Source organism: Eulemur rufifrons, chromosome 17, assembly GCF_041146395.1.
Source record: "Eulemur rufifrons isolate Redbay chromosome 17, OSU_ERuf_1, whole genome shotgun sequence".
Taxonomy (NCBI): Eukaryota; Metazoa; Chordata; class Mammalia; order Primates; family Lemuridae; genus Eulemur; species Eulemur rufifrons.
Genome location: NC_090999.1, coordinates 71,114,079 through 71,129,504, shown reverse-complemented (window position 1 = coordinate 71,129,504; position 15,426 = coordinate 71,114,079). Strand labels below are relative to the sequence as shown.

The 15,426-nt window shown below is 35.8% G+C and overlaps 1 protein-coding gene across 13 annotated transcripts in view; it reads right to left on the bottom strand.

Moving 5' to 3' along the window:
• PAM (peptidylglycine alpha-amidating monooxygenase) overlaps positions 1-15,426 on the bottom strand; it is a 263,682-nt gene that overhangs the window by 28,348 nt on the left and 219,908 nt on the right. For all 13 annotated transcript variants that reach the window (XM_069492649.1, XM_069492648.1, XM_069492651.1 and 10 more), the window contains one exon: positions 10,527-10,656. In XM_069492649.1, the coding sequence (XP_069348750.1) occupies positions 10,527-10,656 (130 nt within the window). The remainder of the gene's footprint in view (positions 1-10,526; positions 10,657-15,426) is intronic.

The window sequence follows — 15,426 nt, the reverse complement described above, 5'->3', positions numbered from 1 at the left end:
ATAACAAAACAAAATTCAAAATTAAAACTCTCTACTCACATTAACATCATTTAAACATATTAATTTGCTTCAGTACTGTAAACCAAAAAAATAAGAAAAACCTAAAAAAAGAATTTTTAGGAATACTATAGCTTTAAAGGAATTAACCACAAAACCATAGGCCTGACCACTCCACTTAAAATCTTTGTGATATCCTTTAACAGATGTCGATGTGTTTAAACTGGCAGCATCAAGGGACATTCAGTTACTCAACTGATTGGCTGACTGGCCCTAATCCTTTCACTTGGGATGGCTGGAGCTTCATGGAACTAACAGCTGGCCCCTGGTAGTTATACAAGGCAAATTATAAAAGAAATTGATGTCTTTTCTTAAATGAAAATCACACACACACACACATTAAACCTGCCAAATAAAGTAGTTTATAAACTCTCTTGCAATTCAAAGAAAGGTAACCCTTGAATAGTTCACAAATGGATGTCAGATTATAGAGCTGGATACACCGTTGCTATAGCAAACTGCTTATTTAGTGTTCTAAAGCAGCTACCATGCATTATTTGCTGCAGAGAGGTCTTTATTTCAACCACATTTAACTTTTTACAGGATATAATAATACCCTGCACATTTCACACAGTGCCTGGAGCACTGATGATTTTTCTTTGCTTCCCTGGAAAAGCACTCAGCTGAAAAGACTGAACTGTGGCCTATGGGCCGGAATTCATCAGCTCTTTATTTTAGCAGTTTGAATTCCCCATTAATGATTTTGCACATTAGCAGCTAATCAAACAGTTTAGATAAGGCTGGGAAGAAATGCTTTGCTATATTCACACACAAGAAAGAGCTTACCTTACAGAGAAAATAAACTCCTGTGCCATCAATCAAAATTAAGGGAATGCAAAATAAATAATAGCAACTGAAGAAAGACATGACATATAATGTTGTAATTATACAAATTAAGCTACAGAAAGAATCATAGGTTTTCAAGCAAGAAAATAAGTGGGAATGTACCGTCAATGTTAGAAAAGCAAAGACATACAAAGGCCAGAGGCTCGAAACGGAATACAATTTAATATTATGTTACCACACTCACTGCTGAATATATATGCATTGCAAAAAATTCCTAGGAGGAGGAAAAGAGGCGGGCAAACAAAAAAATCCCCACTATAACTATTTAGTAGCCTGATTGGCCCAGAACTAGAGACACCACAAATAGGGATGAAAAGAACAACGAAATCAGTATGACCGCACCCAGGCTCTCTGCATTCTGTTCAGTTAGTAAGGCCACTGGGGGCAAGTCATTTAACAGAGTGCATTTTGTTAGTCAATAGTATGAGCCAGTTATTAAAGCCCTCATTTTTTAGACAAGGGAACTGAGAGTCAGGGAGTTCCAATGTCTTGATGAAGGTCACCAAGCTAGGAAATGGTAACCAAGATTCAAATCCAGTTCTCCTGTCTTCAAAAAAATGTGCTTTTCTTGTACTAGGATTGGACCCACAGAATTGGATAATCTCCCCACCAGTTACCAAGTACAATGTGTATGTGAAGAGATGGAAGAACAGTCACATAACCACAAAGAATTAGAGAAAGTACCATAAAATTGGAAGAAAATGGCTCGAGTAAAGCACAAAATGGCAATATGAGAGAGAAGGGTGGAACCCTGAAGTATCCTTTTTGTAGAATTCCTGACAGTTTTCTCTCAGATGTAAAGGTGCTAACTTGGTCACTTTGAGTTCTGTTCTTCAGAATTAAATCATCAGGTATGAAAGAAATTGTAGATGTAGAAGCAGAACTCCAGGCAGATATCTGAACTAAGGTTCCAGAAAACTAATGAGGCAAATCTTTCTGCAAGTTAGGAAGCAGATACATTTCTGAAACAATAATCTTAGCAATATTGCATAAAGCATTGACAAAGAGCTGGTTTGTGACCTATTTTGGGGGCAAAGGGGAAAAGATTCCAAGAAGGTTATGAGTTCTCTACAAATAAACCTTACAAAACCAACCACTCAGCTATTCAAATTTTGTAAACATTTATGAAGATATAAAAGGCATGCTTAGCAAACAGACATATTACAAGGCTGAGAGGGACAGCTCATTCTCTGGTTAATTAAGATTAAAATAATATCTGTAAATTGAAACAATGCTAAATCTAATGAAATGTAACATAGTTGGAATAAAGTCCTAAAGTCAATATTTTAAAGCATTGTATAAGTACAAATTTCCAGGAAAAATATCAGCACAATTTTATGACATATATTTGAACATTTTAGTAGACTACAAATTTAATATAAGGCTACATGGTGATGTAACTGCTAAAAAAGTGAATACAATTCTTTTATACAAATAGATATCTAAAATATACATCAAGGGAAGTAATTACATCATCGATCAGATCATGTACCAGATATTGTGGCCACCTGTAGACCAAACAATTTAAAGGGCTGAGAAACAAAAGTGCCTTCAGATGAAAGTAATCGTGTCAGCTTGAAGATTGGCTGAAGGAATGGGGAATATTCAGTTTGCAGAACATAAGACTTTCTTCAAATACGCAAATAATCAGCATGGATAAATAGTAGTAAATTCATCCTGCATTATTCTGTCATGAGGGTGAAGTTCTAGGACTCATATTTGTGTCTAAAATAATGAAGAACTTTGTAACATCTAGATGGATCCCCTAACTGGATAGCATGTTTCATATCTAGGGATTTTCTTGGTATTGAGAAAGTTCAAGCACTGGAGACTGTTGAAGGTGTTGTAGAAGAGATGTGTGCATTAGGCAAGGAGGCTGGAGATAAGCTCCCTGGTGCACACTTGCTGTTTTTGGTGCTCAATGTTTATGCTCCATTGTTTAGTTTACCCAACATTTTGAGCCCCACTCTCAACCCATTTGCTGCAGATGATGATGACTGTACTCCTACATTCCAGGGGTAGAACCAAAAACTTAGGCTAAAACAGACTGGCTTTCATTCCTCTGCCCACAATGACTGTTTCAAGGATGGAGGAGACACAATCTAGGTTAGACCAAGGAATGCTACAGACTCAATTTAATGAGTTTCTGTGGACCTATCATGGAGTAGACTATCTTTTCTGTGAGATTAGTGTAATAATGTGATTTTGAAGCTGTAGTAAGGGGGGCAACAGCATCAGTCAGCCTGGAAATGGAGCCATCCTGGATAAAATGAGTTATGAAATGGATACTGGTGATATCATTTGGGCTACCATATCTCTTGAAGTTTTCACTTCTACAAGCTAATAAATTTTCTCTTTTCCTAAGCCAGTATGTATTGAGTTTTCTCTTTGATTGGTAACAAAGAATCTGAAGTGATACAAATTCCAGGATCCCTTCCAACTCCAGATGAAGAAATGATAAATGATACAAAGATACAACTTTTAAAATCTCAAAGTTAGGGACAAGACCCATAGTTTAGTTAAGTGGGTATGTGATGTGAGTCCTGCATAGTATACCCCAACCATAGCTGAGAGATATGAAAGAGAAGCCAAGAAGCAAGACTTAGACAGTGGTGGTGATTTTAAAACTGAGACCCAGGAACAGCTATTAACTGAGGCAGCAGCTAGTCAGCTCCTGCTGGGAGGCATTTAAACTTTAAAGAGCTCTAGCTGCCATGCTGCCCTAACACCAGAGCAGACAAAAGGCTCTTTAAAGTTTCATTAAACCCTGCTGGCAACAGGCATTTCCTGTTTCAGCTAGAAGAAGCCCCTTAAAGTAGCAATATTGAAGTGAGAGAGGAAAATGGAAAACAAATTGAGAAACGGAGTGACTATTATGTTTCAGGAGTTTAATGGTTTATTATTGTTAGTAGTATTATTATTTTGGTTGACATCCTTATTTAGCATGGTTAAGCATAAGGGTAAGGGCTGATCAGGATTATTAGGTAAAAATGAAGAGGAATAGTACTTACAAAGACAACTGGTGCAATGATATCAAAGGAGCTTTGGGAACTGAGTATTAATTAAGGATTATATTTAACTCTAAGTACGGTCTGATAGTTAAAGAATGATAACCTCTTAAGAAGTATAGGATATAGAGTGCTTAGATTTGATTTAGAGCAAGCCTAGGTCTTATGGAACCTACAATTTTGTGAACCTGAGAAATATCAGGATGGCAAAGATAATTAATACAGAATTTCTCACTACTCTATTCAAACAGCAGTAACAACAAGAATGCAATTGCCACCTAATGTTTAATTTTTATTGTTCCCCACAAGTGTCTCAGAAATTCTTCAGGAAGTTGCTGCCTTTTTCTTTCTTTTTTATTGTATTATTTTTTTTTAAATTTCAGATATTACAGGGGTACAAATGTTTTGGTTAAATGGATTGCTTTTGTACTGTTTGAGTCAAAGTTGTAAGTGTACCCATCATACAGATAGTGTACATTGTACCCATTAGGTATGACTTCACCCATCCCCTCTGCCCTCCTCCCACCTGCATGATTTCCATGAGTTTTACTTCCATCTGTGTGCATGAGTGATGATCAGTTAGTTCCAATCTAATAGTGAGTACACGTGGTGTTTGTTTTTCCATTCTTGTGATATTTCACTTAGGAGAATGGTAGCCAGTTCCATCCAGGTTGTTGCAAAAAGTATCGATTCATTTTTTATTGCTGAATAATATTCCATAGTATACACATACCACATTTTATTAATCCACTCATGAACTAATGGGCACTTGGGTTGATCTCACATCTTTATGATTGTGAATTGTGCTGCAATAAACATTCTAATGCTCTATTCCCTATTATGTATCTCGCCAAAGTGTTTGTATCTTCATAATATCCTGAAATAAAAAAAAAAACATTCTAATGCAAGTGTCTTTTTGATAAAATGACTTTTTTTCCTGGGGATAAATACCCAGTAGTGAGATTGCTGGATCCAATGGTAGGTCTACTTTTATTTCTTTGCGGAATCTCCACACTATTTTCCATAGAGGTTGTACTAGTTTGCAGTCTCATCAACAGCATATAAGTGTTCCTTTTCTTCCACATTCACCCCAGCATCTACTGTTTGGGGACTCTTTGGTAAGAGCCATTCTCACTGGAGTTAGGTGATATCTTATTGTGGTTTTGATTAGTATTTCTCTGATGATTAGTGAAGTTGAGAACTTTTTCATATGTTTATTGCCCATTTGTCTATCTTCCTTTGAAAAGCTTCTGTTCCTGTCTTTTGCCCACTTTTTAATGGGGTTATTTGATTTTTTTCTTGCTGATTTGCTTGAGTTCTTTGTAGATTCTGGTTATTAGCCCTTTATTGGATGTGTAACATGTGAATATTTTCTCCCATTCTGTAGGTTGTCTAATTGCTCTGTTGATTGTTTCCTTGGGTGTGCAGAAGCTTTTTAATTTAATCAAGTCCCATTTACTTATTTTTGTTGTTGCTGTGATTGCCACTGGAGTCTTCATAAATTCTTTGCCTAGGCTGATATCTAGATGAGTTTTTCCAACATTTTCTTCTAGACTTCTTATGGTTTCATGTCTTAGATTTAAGTCTGTTGCCCATCTTGAATTAATTTTTGTCAGTGGTGAGAGATATGGATCCTGTTTCAATCTTCTACATGTGGCTGTTCAATTTTCTGAGCACAATTTATTGAACAGGGATTCTTTTCCCCAATGTATATTGCTGTCTAGTTTGTCAAAGATCAGATGGCAATATGTGGATGGTTTTATATCTGGGTTCTCTGTTCTGTTATATTGGTCTATGTCTCTATTTTTCTGCCAGTACCATGCTATTTTGGTTACTATAGCCTTGTAGTATAGCTTGAAGTCTGATAAAGTGGTGCCTCCAGATTTGTTCCTTTTGCTTAAGGTTGCTTTGGCTATTTGGGCTCTTTCCTGGTTGCAAATGAAGTGTAGAATTATTTTTTCTAGATCTGCAAAAAATAACGTTGGTATTTTGATGAGGATTGCATTAAATCTGTAAATCACTTTGGGTAGTATAGACATTTTAATAATGTTGATTCTGGCAATCTATGAGCATAATATGTTTTTCAATTTCTTTACATTTTCTGCAATTTCCTTCCTTAATGTTTCATAGTTCTCCCTATAGAGGTCTTTCACTTCCTTGCTTAAATATATTCCTAGGTATTTTATTTTCTTTGTTGCTATTATGAAAGGTATTGCATTTTTTATTTGGTTCTCAGTTTGATTGTTGCTAGCATATATGGATGCTACTGATTTGCATACATTGATTTTGTAACCTGAGACTTTGCTGAATTTATTTATCAATTCCAGTAGTCTCTTGGCAGAATCTTTGGGCTTTTCTACATATAAGATCATATCATCAGCAAAAATTGATAGTCTGACCTCTTCTGCTTCCATTTGGATGCCCTGGATTTCCTTATCTTGTCTGATTGCTCTGGCTAGGACTTCCAGCACTATGTTGAATAGAAGTGGTGATAGAGGGCAACCTTGTCTGCTTCCAGTTCTAAGCAGGTATGTTTCCAATTTTTCTGTGTTCAGTATGATGTTGGCTGTGGGTTTGTCGTATATGGCTTTTATCATTTTGAGGTAAGTCCCATCTATGCCTATTTTGTTAAGCATTCTTATCAAAAAAAGGGTGCTGAATTTTGTTGAATGCTTTTTCCACATCTATTGAGATGATCATATGCTCTTTGTTTTTGCTTCTGTTTATGTGGTGAATCACATTTATGGATTTATGTATGTTGAACCATCCTTGCATTCCTGGGATAAAGCCCACTTTTCCATTATGGATTATTTTTCTGCTCAGTTTGCTACAATTTTATTGAGAATTTTTGCATCTATGAGGGATACTGGTCCTTAGTTTTCTTTTTTTCTTGTGTCCTTTCCTGGCTTTGGTATCAAGGTCATACTGGTTTTGTGGAATGAGATGGAGAGGATTCCTTCCTTCTCAATCAGAAGGAATCAGCAAAAGAACTCCAGAAATATGAAGAATCAGAGTGAATGGTCATCCCCAAAAGGGAACAGCAGCTCGCTAGCAATGGATACCAACCAAAATCAGAATATTGACATGACAGATAAAAAATTCCAAATATGGATTATAAGAAAGCTCAATGAAATACAAGACAAAATGAAAAACCAATACAAAGAAACCACAAAAAAATTCAGGAAATGACTGAAAAATTCACCAAAGAAATAGAATTATTATAAAAAGATCAAACAGAACCCCTGGAAATGAAAAATTCATTCAAGGAAATACAAAACACAGTGGAAAGTCTTAAAAATAGAGTAGACCAGACAGAAGAAAGAATCTCAGAGCTTGAAGACAACACCTTCAGATTAAATAAGTCAGTCAAAGATAAAGAACAGAAAATTAAAAGGAAAGAACAAAGCCTACAAGAAATATGGGATTATATAAAGAGGCCAAACATAAGAATTATAGGCATTCTTGATGGTGAAAAAGAAAACACACAAGGGTTGGAAAACTTGTTTGAGGGAATAATTGAAGAAAACTTCTCTGGTCTTGCTAGAAGTTTATATATCCAGGTACAAGAAACTCAACAAACACCTGGAAGAGTCACTGCAAAGAGGCAATAACCACAACACACAGTCATCAGACTTGCCAAAGTTAACATGAAGGAGGAATTCCTGCGAGTCATAAGACATTAAGACATTAATATCAGTTAACTTAGAGAGGAAAACCCATCAGGCTAACTGCAGACTTCTCAACTGAGACTTTACAAGCCAGTAGGGACTGGGGCCCCATCTTCAGTCTTCTTAAACAGAATAATGGCCAGCTTAGAATTTTGTATTCTGCAAAACTAAGTTTCTTATATGCAGGAGAAATAAAGACTTTCTCAGACAAGCAAACACTGAGGGAATTTGTCAGACTTGTCCTGTAGGCAGCAGATCTGCATTAAAATACCTTGATCGGCACAGTAGAAATCCACCAGTGTAAAATCACCCAAAAACTAAAGCTCAGAGCCTATAAAATAATGGCTCTGGAGCTAAAACAAAGCAATAAGTTCTACCCAACAGGATGAACAGAAATGCACCCCACTTATCAATTCTTTCAATAAATGTGAATGGCTTGAATTCCCTTCTCAAGAGATGTAGGCTGGCTCAATGGATAAAAAAAACACAAGCCAAGTATCTGTTGTTTCCAGGAAACACATCTAACCCACAAAAACTCATTGAGACTCAAGGTGAAGGGATGGAAGACAATATTCCATGCAAATGGAAATCAAATGAAAGCAGGTGTGGCCATTCTCATATCTTTTTCTTTGCACAATACTTGGATTTTCAATGAAGGAGAAGAAAAACTACGTACTTTGTCCAATTTATATAATGTGACTCACATATGTGGGAAGGATGGTTATGTACAACCATTCAAAGAAATCAGGACCAGAATCTAATTTGTTCTTTGAACAAATCTGTATCCATTTTCCTACGAAATAACAGAGTAATCCACCTTTAATTCTCTTCACCAACCAGAGATCTAAGTGCCAGAAAAGAATTTCCTTATAACCATGGATTGCAAAGGTTGCTAGGAGCCAACAGGCAGCACCAGGAAGGGAGAAGGAAAGAGAGATGACAAATATTCTTATATCTGAAAGATAAAGATGAAGGAGAAAGAAAAAACAGAGATTTAATGAGTAAAATCAGAAGTCTTGCATTTTCAACAGCACCCTTTGTTGATGTCATTTATCAGGGCAAACACACCAGGGAACACATCAGGCAAACACACATTGCTTTGGCAATGAAACTAGAATCTACTTCCACAGGATACCTGGTTATCTAGATGAAAGCTAGATGCTAGGAAAAAAGCAGTTCTTCAGCTAGCACTGTCATATATAAGCAACAAAAAATGCTCTTATATGGCTGTTGTTTCATAGTCCTATGTCATCTTCTACTCCAAGCTGGCCTTTACTGATCTCGTTTTCTATTAAACTATTCCAGCTTCTGCTGTTTATTTGGAATGAATATCACATTAAAATGGAAAATTGGACTTTATCCAATTTAGCTTTAGCCAGCTGAAACAGTATCAATGTGAGAAAATGATGCTGTAATTTTCTCGTCTGGTAAAATGTGGCTAGAAATCCATGCAGAAAATGTAGCAATATTCATTAAAATGAAGAATCTGCTACAATGAATAGTAATAGTTTGCTTTTAAAGAACTTGTTAAAATGGCATTAGATGTTCAATAATGACTATAAGACGATGTAACAGAGACATATGAATGAGAATGTTGAGTTCCATTGTTTGTTCTGAACTCCAAAGTGATCTTTTTCAGATGCCATTTTCAAGTGTGACAACTGGAAAGGACAGTTAAGCAGTAACAAAGCTGTCACCAACCTATTTTGAAATGTTGATTGAATTCTATCTCCAACTTCACAAAGAAAACTACGTATATGTATATGTGACAGAGCAGGTTAAGCATAAGTTTACTCAACATCTCTGAAAATGGAGGAAAAACGATTGAACTATACATGTAGACCCTCAGTTTTCCAAATGAAACCCTATAGTTGTACATGTGAAAGAAGGTCTATTAGACTTAACTGATAAGGGATTTTACAATTTACCTTTATATGTGAATTTGTAATAAAGTAAATGAATAATGGATATTCATTATTCAGGAGAACTAAAATCACCTACTATATTTTGGAGTAAAATACAATCATGTGAATGTGCTTACAATTCAATTAAAGTGGTTAAGTAGGCCAACTCTAGAGTTAGATGGAAAGCAATCGAAGCCTGGCTTTGCCACTTGCAAATTGTGAGACTTTGGGCACCTGTAAAATGTGAAGGATGATGGTAATAACAGCGCCTGTTATTACTGTGAGGTAATTTATGTAAACATTTAGAATAGTGATAGGCCACCAGGAAACACTCGATAAATGTTAGACATTTTTACTAAAAAGCCCTCCAAGAAGGTAGTGGAAGATAGAATGAAAGATTGGAAAGGGAAACACAGAGGAAAAAGCAGCGGTATTAGGCAGTCCTAATTTGAGTAATAAAATTGATCTATGTTAAAATGGAATGCCAAATTAATATTTCTACACATGTGGTAGCCAAACTGCTCCAAACTGCCAATGTCCAGAAGGCTGTTATTACTGCCATGGAGTGGTCCAATGAAAAGGGAGAGTCCAATGGCCTTAAACCATTTCTGTACCCAGGACGTGAAAATAACAAAGTGCTTTATCATAGTCAACCAGTAACCTTTCTTAGTTAATCACTTATCACTTTCTTTGAAGTCTTGAAATTTTCTGCAATGCACTGACTGAACTACCTTTAGTATTATTCCCCTTAGGAGGTGAAGGTAGCTTCAAGGATGAGGGAACAGAATGGAAAGTAGGCAGAATCACAGATTGTTACTGCCTTCTTTCCAAAGTTGGTGAAACTACTTTGTTTTGAAATACACAAGACTTCCTCTCTGGTACTTATCAAGTCATACATTAAAAGGACAAATATGTATTGTTCATAAAAATCAAGCTTAAAAGAACCTTTACAGTTCTCTCATAATTATACTTAGCTTAATGAAAACTGATGTACACTATTTTTATTTTAATTTACTCTATTTGAAAGAAAAAATATTACTTACTTTCCATCCCAGACATGGTCACCTCTGTGGAAAATCACCAGGTTATTTTTAAGGTCCAGAGCCACCCCGGAAACCTGGCCTGGTAACAAGTACACTCCAGGCCAATCCAGTGCCTCTTCTACATGGAAATCTAAAAGATAAATCGATACGTTTAGTGTAAAAATGAAAGCCAGCCTCTTGAAGATTTACAGCAGTTACAAGAAGCTCATGCGGGTAACATCAGTGATGCAAATAAATAAAAAAAGAGAATCAAGCCATGCTCTATGGAAAATATACCACATGCACATGCCACATAGCTTCCTAAGCTGTGAAATAAAATAAGTCACTGTGAACTTGTACTGAACTTGTACTAGGACTACCTGTTTTTCTTTTGCTGTTGATAAGATGCTTGTAAAACCAGCTAACCCTTAAGACATTAAAGAGCAAACTTTAGATAGGCTTTTTTTTGAGAAGATTCTTACTTTAAAATCTTTGGAAAATATGACAACATGGATGGCATCATTTTAATACAAAGCTTTTAAATGTTGTAAATAAATAGCAAGAATGGGCAATAAGCCTGTCATTTTGTGCATTTCCCTCCCTTCCTTTCTTCCTTATCTATAGATTTATCTATCTCTTGAATAAATTCTGGATGTTCAATATACAATAGTCCCCATAATAAACCTTTCATTAATTATCCCTTGTATAAGGAACTATATAAGATATGAATCTCATTTCTCCTAACTTCAGTGTTTCTATAAGAATGGGACACTCTTTTACTATTTATCTTTGTTTCCTAAAATGAGAGAAGGAAAAATGACAGAAATTCTGTGACTGAATGATTTCCAAATTATTCTCATTTCTGATCAGAATACATTTATCCTCAGAGAATAAGGGTGTGCATTTGTGTTAATCCCTTTTATAAATATGTTCATGAATAAAGAGGTATGATGTATGTATTTATACTAATTGTGGGTATGGAGTTAAGATGATAAGTGTGAAAGCTATTGTATCAGTGTCAGTATTTCTTTCCCTCTCAAATGCTTCCACAGAAATGCTGAGAAGCAGAAAAGCAGCAATTTGAGTCTCATTTCTTCTGCCTACCCTCTGGAGGATGTGACAACATTCAGTGAAATCCTCAAAGATAGGCATTAAAGACTGAGAAGAAAGGGAAGCTCATGGCTGAAAGGATGCTGGTGTGAGAATAAGCATTTTTAAAATAATTCTGTCAACTGTACAATGGGAAAAAGTACCTTTTCCACTCAAAATATTTTTGCCCTTGCACATTTAATCTTTAATAAAAACTAACAAAACATAGCACAATCAATAAGATGCTTAGATCAGTTCTGCCTACCACCTTTGCTGAAGCATCTTCAATAAATATTCCCTAAATGTATTTTCTATGTAAGGCACTGTGCTAGATGCTGGGAACACAAAGAAATAAAACATAGTTTTTGTCCTTGGTGAATAAAGGGATATAATAAGGATATAACTCGGTAGGGATATAATAGGATACGATGAGAAAAAAAAACAGGAATCAAATACTTCTGACATAAAGTAGTATAGGAACACAGGAGAAAGCTCAAAATCCTTCCTGAGACTTGGGCTGGAATAGGGTGGGAATAAGGTCTACTCAAAAGGTCTTCCAGAAGAACACACATTTGTGTGTTGACTTAAATGTAAGGAGGGGTTAATCAAGTATAGAAGTGGGCAAAGAATACTTCAGTCAAAAAGAACAAAAGTGATGATGTTATAATTCCAGAATGTGTTTCAAGATCTTTAAGTAATCTGGAAAGGATATTTGTGTATGCCAGGTGAAGATGGGGGGCATGGAGACTAGATTAGCAGACCCTGAGATGTGGTTTAGACTCAAACTATAGTATGTATAGCACACAAAGGAGTCTGGATTTACAAATGAGAATGTAGTTTGTAGCCATGATGTCTTAACCTCTAGTATGATTAATTTTGAAGCTTGTTGCAAATACTTTATTAGCAGCAATGAAACACAGAGTTGGAGAGTAATTTAATTATGAAATATATTAGAGTACATGAGAATGTCATTCTCATTCATGTGTATTGTAATATGCCTCCTTGAGTTAGAGAGAAGGGAGGCAGAGTTACAGCTGGCATGCCTGAATTTGCAAATAATCCTGGGTAGAGCAGTGGATGTGAACGGAGCTCCTCAGATGAACAGCGTCCATTGCCTATCATGCTTGCTTGTCAAAACCGGGGAAAAGATTGGAAATTGCTGCTACAGGCAATTGGGAGTCAATGAAGGTTTTTAAAAAAATTTATTGATAAATGATAATTGCACATACTTATGGTATTCGTATGATATTTAGATACATGTATACTAAAATTAGGGTATTTAGGATATTTATCACCTCAAACATTTATCATTTCTTTGTGTTGGAAGCATTTCATATCTTCTAGCTATTTTGAAATATACAATACATTGTTAATTATATTCACCCCACTGTGCTATTGAACACTAGAACTTATTTCTTCTAACTATGTGTTTGTGCCCATTAACCAAACTCTCTTCATCCCCCTCTCCCACCCTTCCCGGCCTCTGGTAACCATCATCCTATTCTCTACTTCCATGAGATCAATTATGTTAGCTCCCACGTGAGTGAGAACATGCGATATTTGTCTTTCTATGCCTGAGTTATTTCACTGAATACAATGACCTCCAGTTCCATCCATGTTGCTGCAAATGTCAAGATTTTATTCTTTTTTTATGGTTAAATAGTATTCCATTGTGTATGTATACCATATTTTCTTTATCCATTCATCCGTTGGTGGATACTTAGGTTGATTTCATATCTTGGCTATTGTGAATAGTGTTGCAAAAACCAGGGGGTGCAGGTATCCTTTTGATATACTGATTTCCCTTAGTACCATATGGTAGCTCTACTTTTAGTCATTTGAGAAAACTCCATACTGTTTTCCATAATGGCTGTACTAATTTACGTTCCCACCAACAGTGTACACGAATTTCCTTTTCTCTGCAACCTCAGCAGTATTTGTTATTTTTTTTTTAACTTCCTAACTGGGGTGACATGACATCTCACTGCAGTTGTGATTTGCATTTCCCTGGTGATTAGTGATGTTGAGCATTTTTTCATATAGCTGTTGGCCATCTGTATGTCTTCTTTTGAGAAATGTCTATTAATATCCTAGTCCACTTTTTTTCCTTTTTCTTGATACAAGATCTCACTCTGTCATCCAGGCTAGACTGCAGTGGTGTGATCATAGCTCACTGCAACCTCAAACTCCTGGGTTCAAGAAATTATCCTGGCTCAGCCTCCTGAGTAGCTAGAACTACAGGCATGCACCACCACACCCAGCTAATATTTTTATTTTTTGTAGAGACAGGGTCTTACTGTGCTGCTCAGGCCAGTCTCAAACTCCTGGCTTCAAGCAATCCTCCCTCCTCAGCCTCCCAAAGTGCTAGGATTACAGGCATTGAGTTTCTTGTATATTCTGGACAATAATCCTTTGCTAGATGAATAGTTTGCAAATATTTTCTCCCATTCTGCAGGTTGTCTCTTCACTCTCCTGATTGTTTCTTCTGTGCAGAAGCTTTTTTAGTTTAATATAGTCCCATTTGTCTACTCTTATTTTTGTTGCCTGTGTTTTTAAAGTCCTGGTAATGAAATCTTTGCCTAGACCAATGTCCTGAAGTATTTTCCTTATGTTTTCTTTTAGTAGTTTTATAGTTTCAGGTCTTACATTTATGCCTTTAATTCATTTTGAGTTGATTTTTGCATATGGTCAGAGATAGGGGCCTACTTTTCAATTCTTCTGCATATGGATATCCAGTTTTCCCAGCACCATTTATTGAAGAGGGTGTCCTTCTCCCAACATATAATCTTGGCACCTTTGTCTAAAATCAGTTGGCTGTAAATATGTAGATTTATTTCTGGATTCTCTATTCTGTTCCATTGGTCTATGTATCTGTTTTGATACTAATATCATCCTGTTTTGGTTAGTATAGCTTTGTAGTATATTTTGAAGTGAGGTAGTGTGATGCCTCAAGCTTTGTTCTTTCGACTTCAGGACTCCTCTGGCTATTTGGGTTCTTTTGTGGTTCCATACACATTTTAGGATTTCTTTTCCATTTTTGTGAAGAATGTAATTGGTATTTTGATAGGGATTGCACTGAATCTATAGTTTGCTTTGGGTAGTATGGTCATTTTGACAATTATAATTCTTCTGGTCCATGAGCATGTGATGTCTTTCCATTTGATTGTGTCCTCTTCAATTTCTTTCATAAGTATCTTGCAGTTTTCTCTGTAGAGGATTTTCATCTCCTTAGTTAAATTTTTTCCTAGGTATTTTATTTATTTATTTTTTTTGTGCCTATTACAAATGGGATTGCTTTCTTGATTCCCTTTTCAGCTAGTTAAGTATTGGCATATAGAAAGGCTACCCATTTTTGTACATTGGTTTTGTATCCTGCAACTTTGCTGAATTTATCAGTTCTAAGATTTTTTTTTTTTTTTGATGGAGTCTTTAGGTTTTTCTCTATATACAAACATGTCATCTGTTACAAGGGACAATTTAACTTCCTCTTTTCCAATTGGATGCCTTTAATTTCTTCTTGCCTGATTTCTCTGACAAGGACTTCCAGTACTGTGTTTAACAACAGTGGTGAAAATAGGCACCCTTGTCTTGTACCAGTTCTTAGAGGAATGACTTTCAGCTTTTCCTCATTCAGTATGATGTTTACTTTTTTTTTTTTTTTTTTCCCCTTCTACTAATTTTGGTTTCTACTAGTTTGGTTTGTTTTTGCTTTTCTGGTTCCTTGAAGTGCATTGTTAAGGTTTATTTAAAATCCTTCTACTTTTGTTTAAAGTAAGGACAGACTTTAATTCCACAGGACTATTGTAAGGGAAAGAAATGAACAATTGCAATT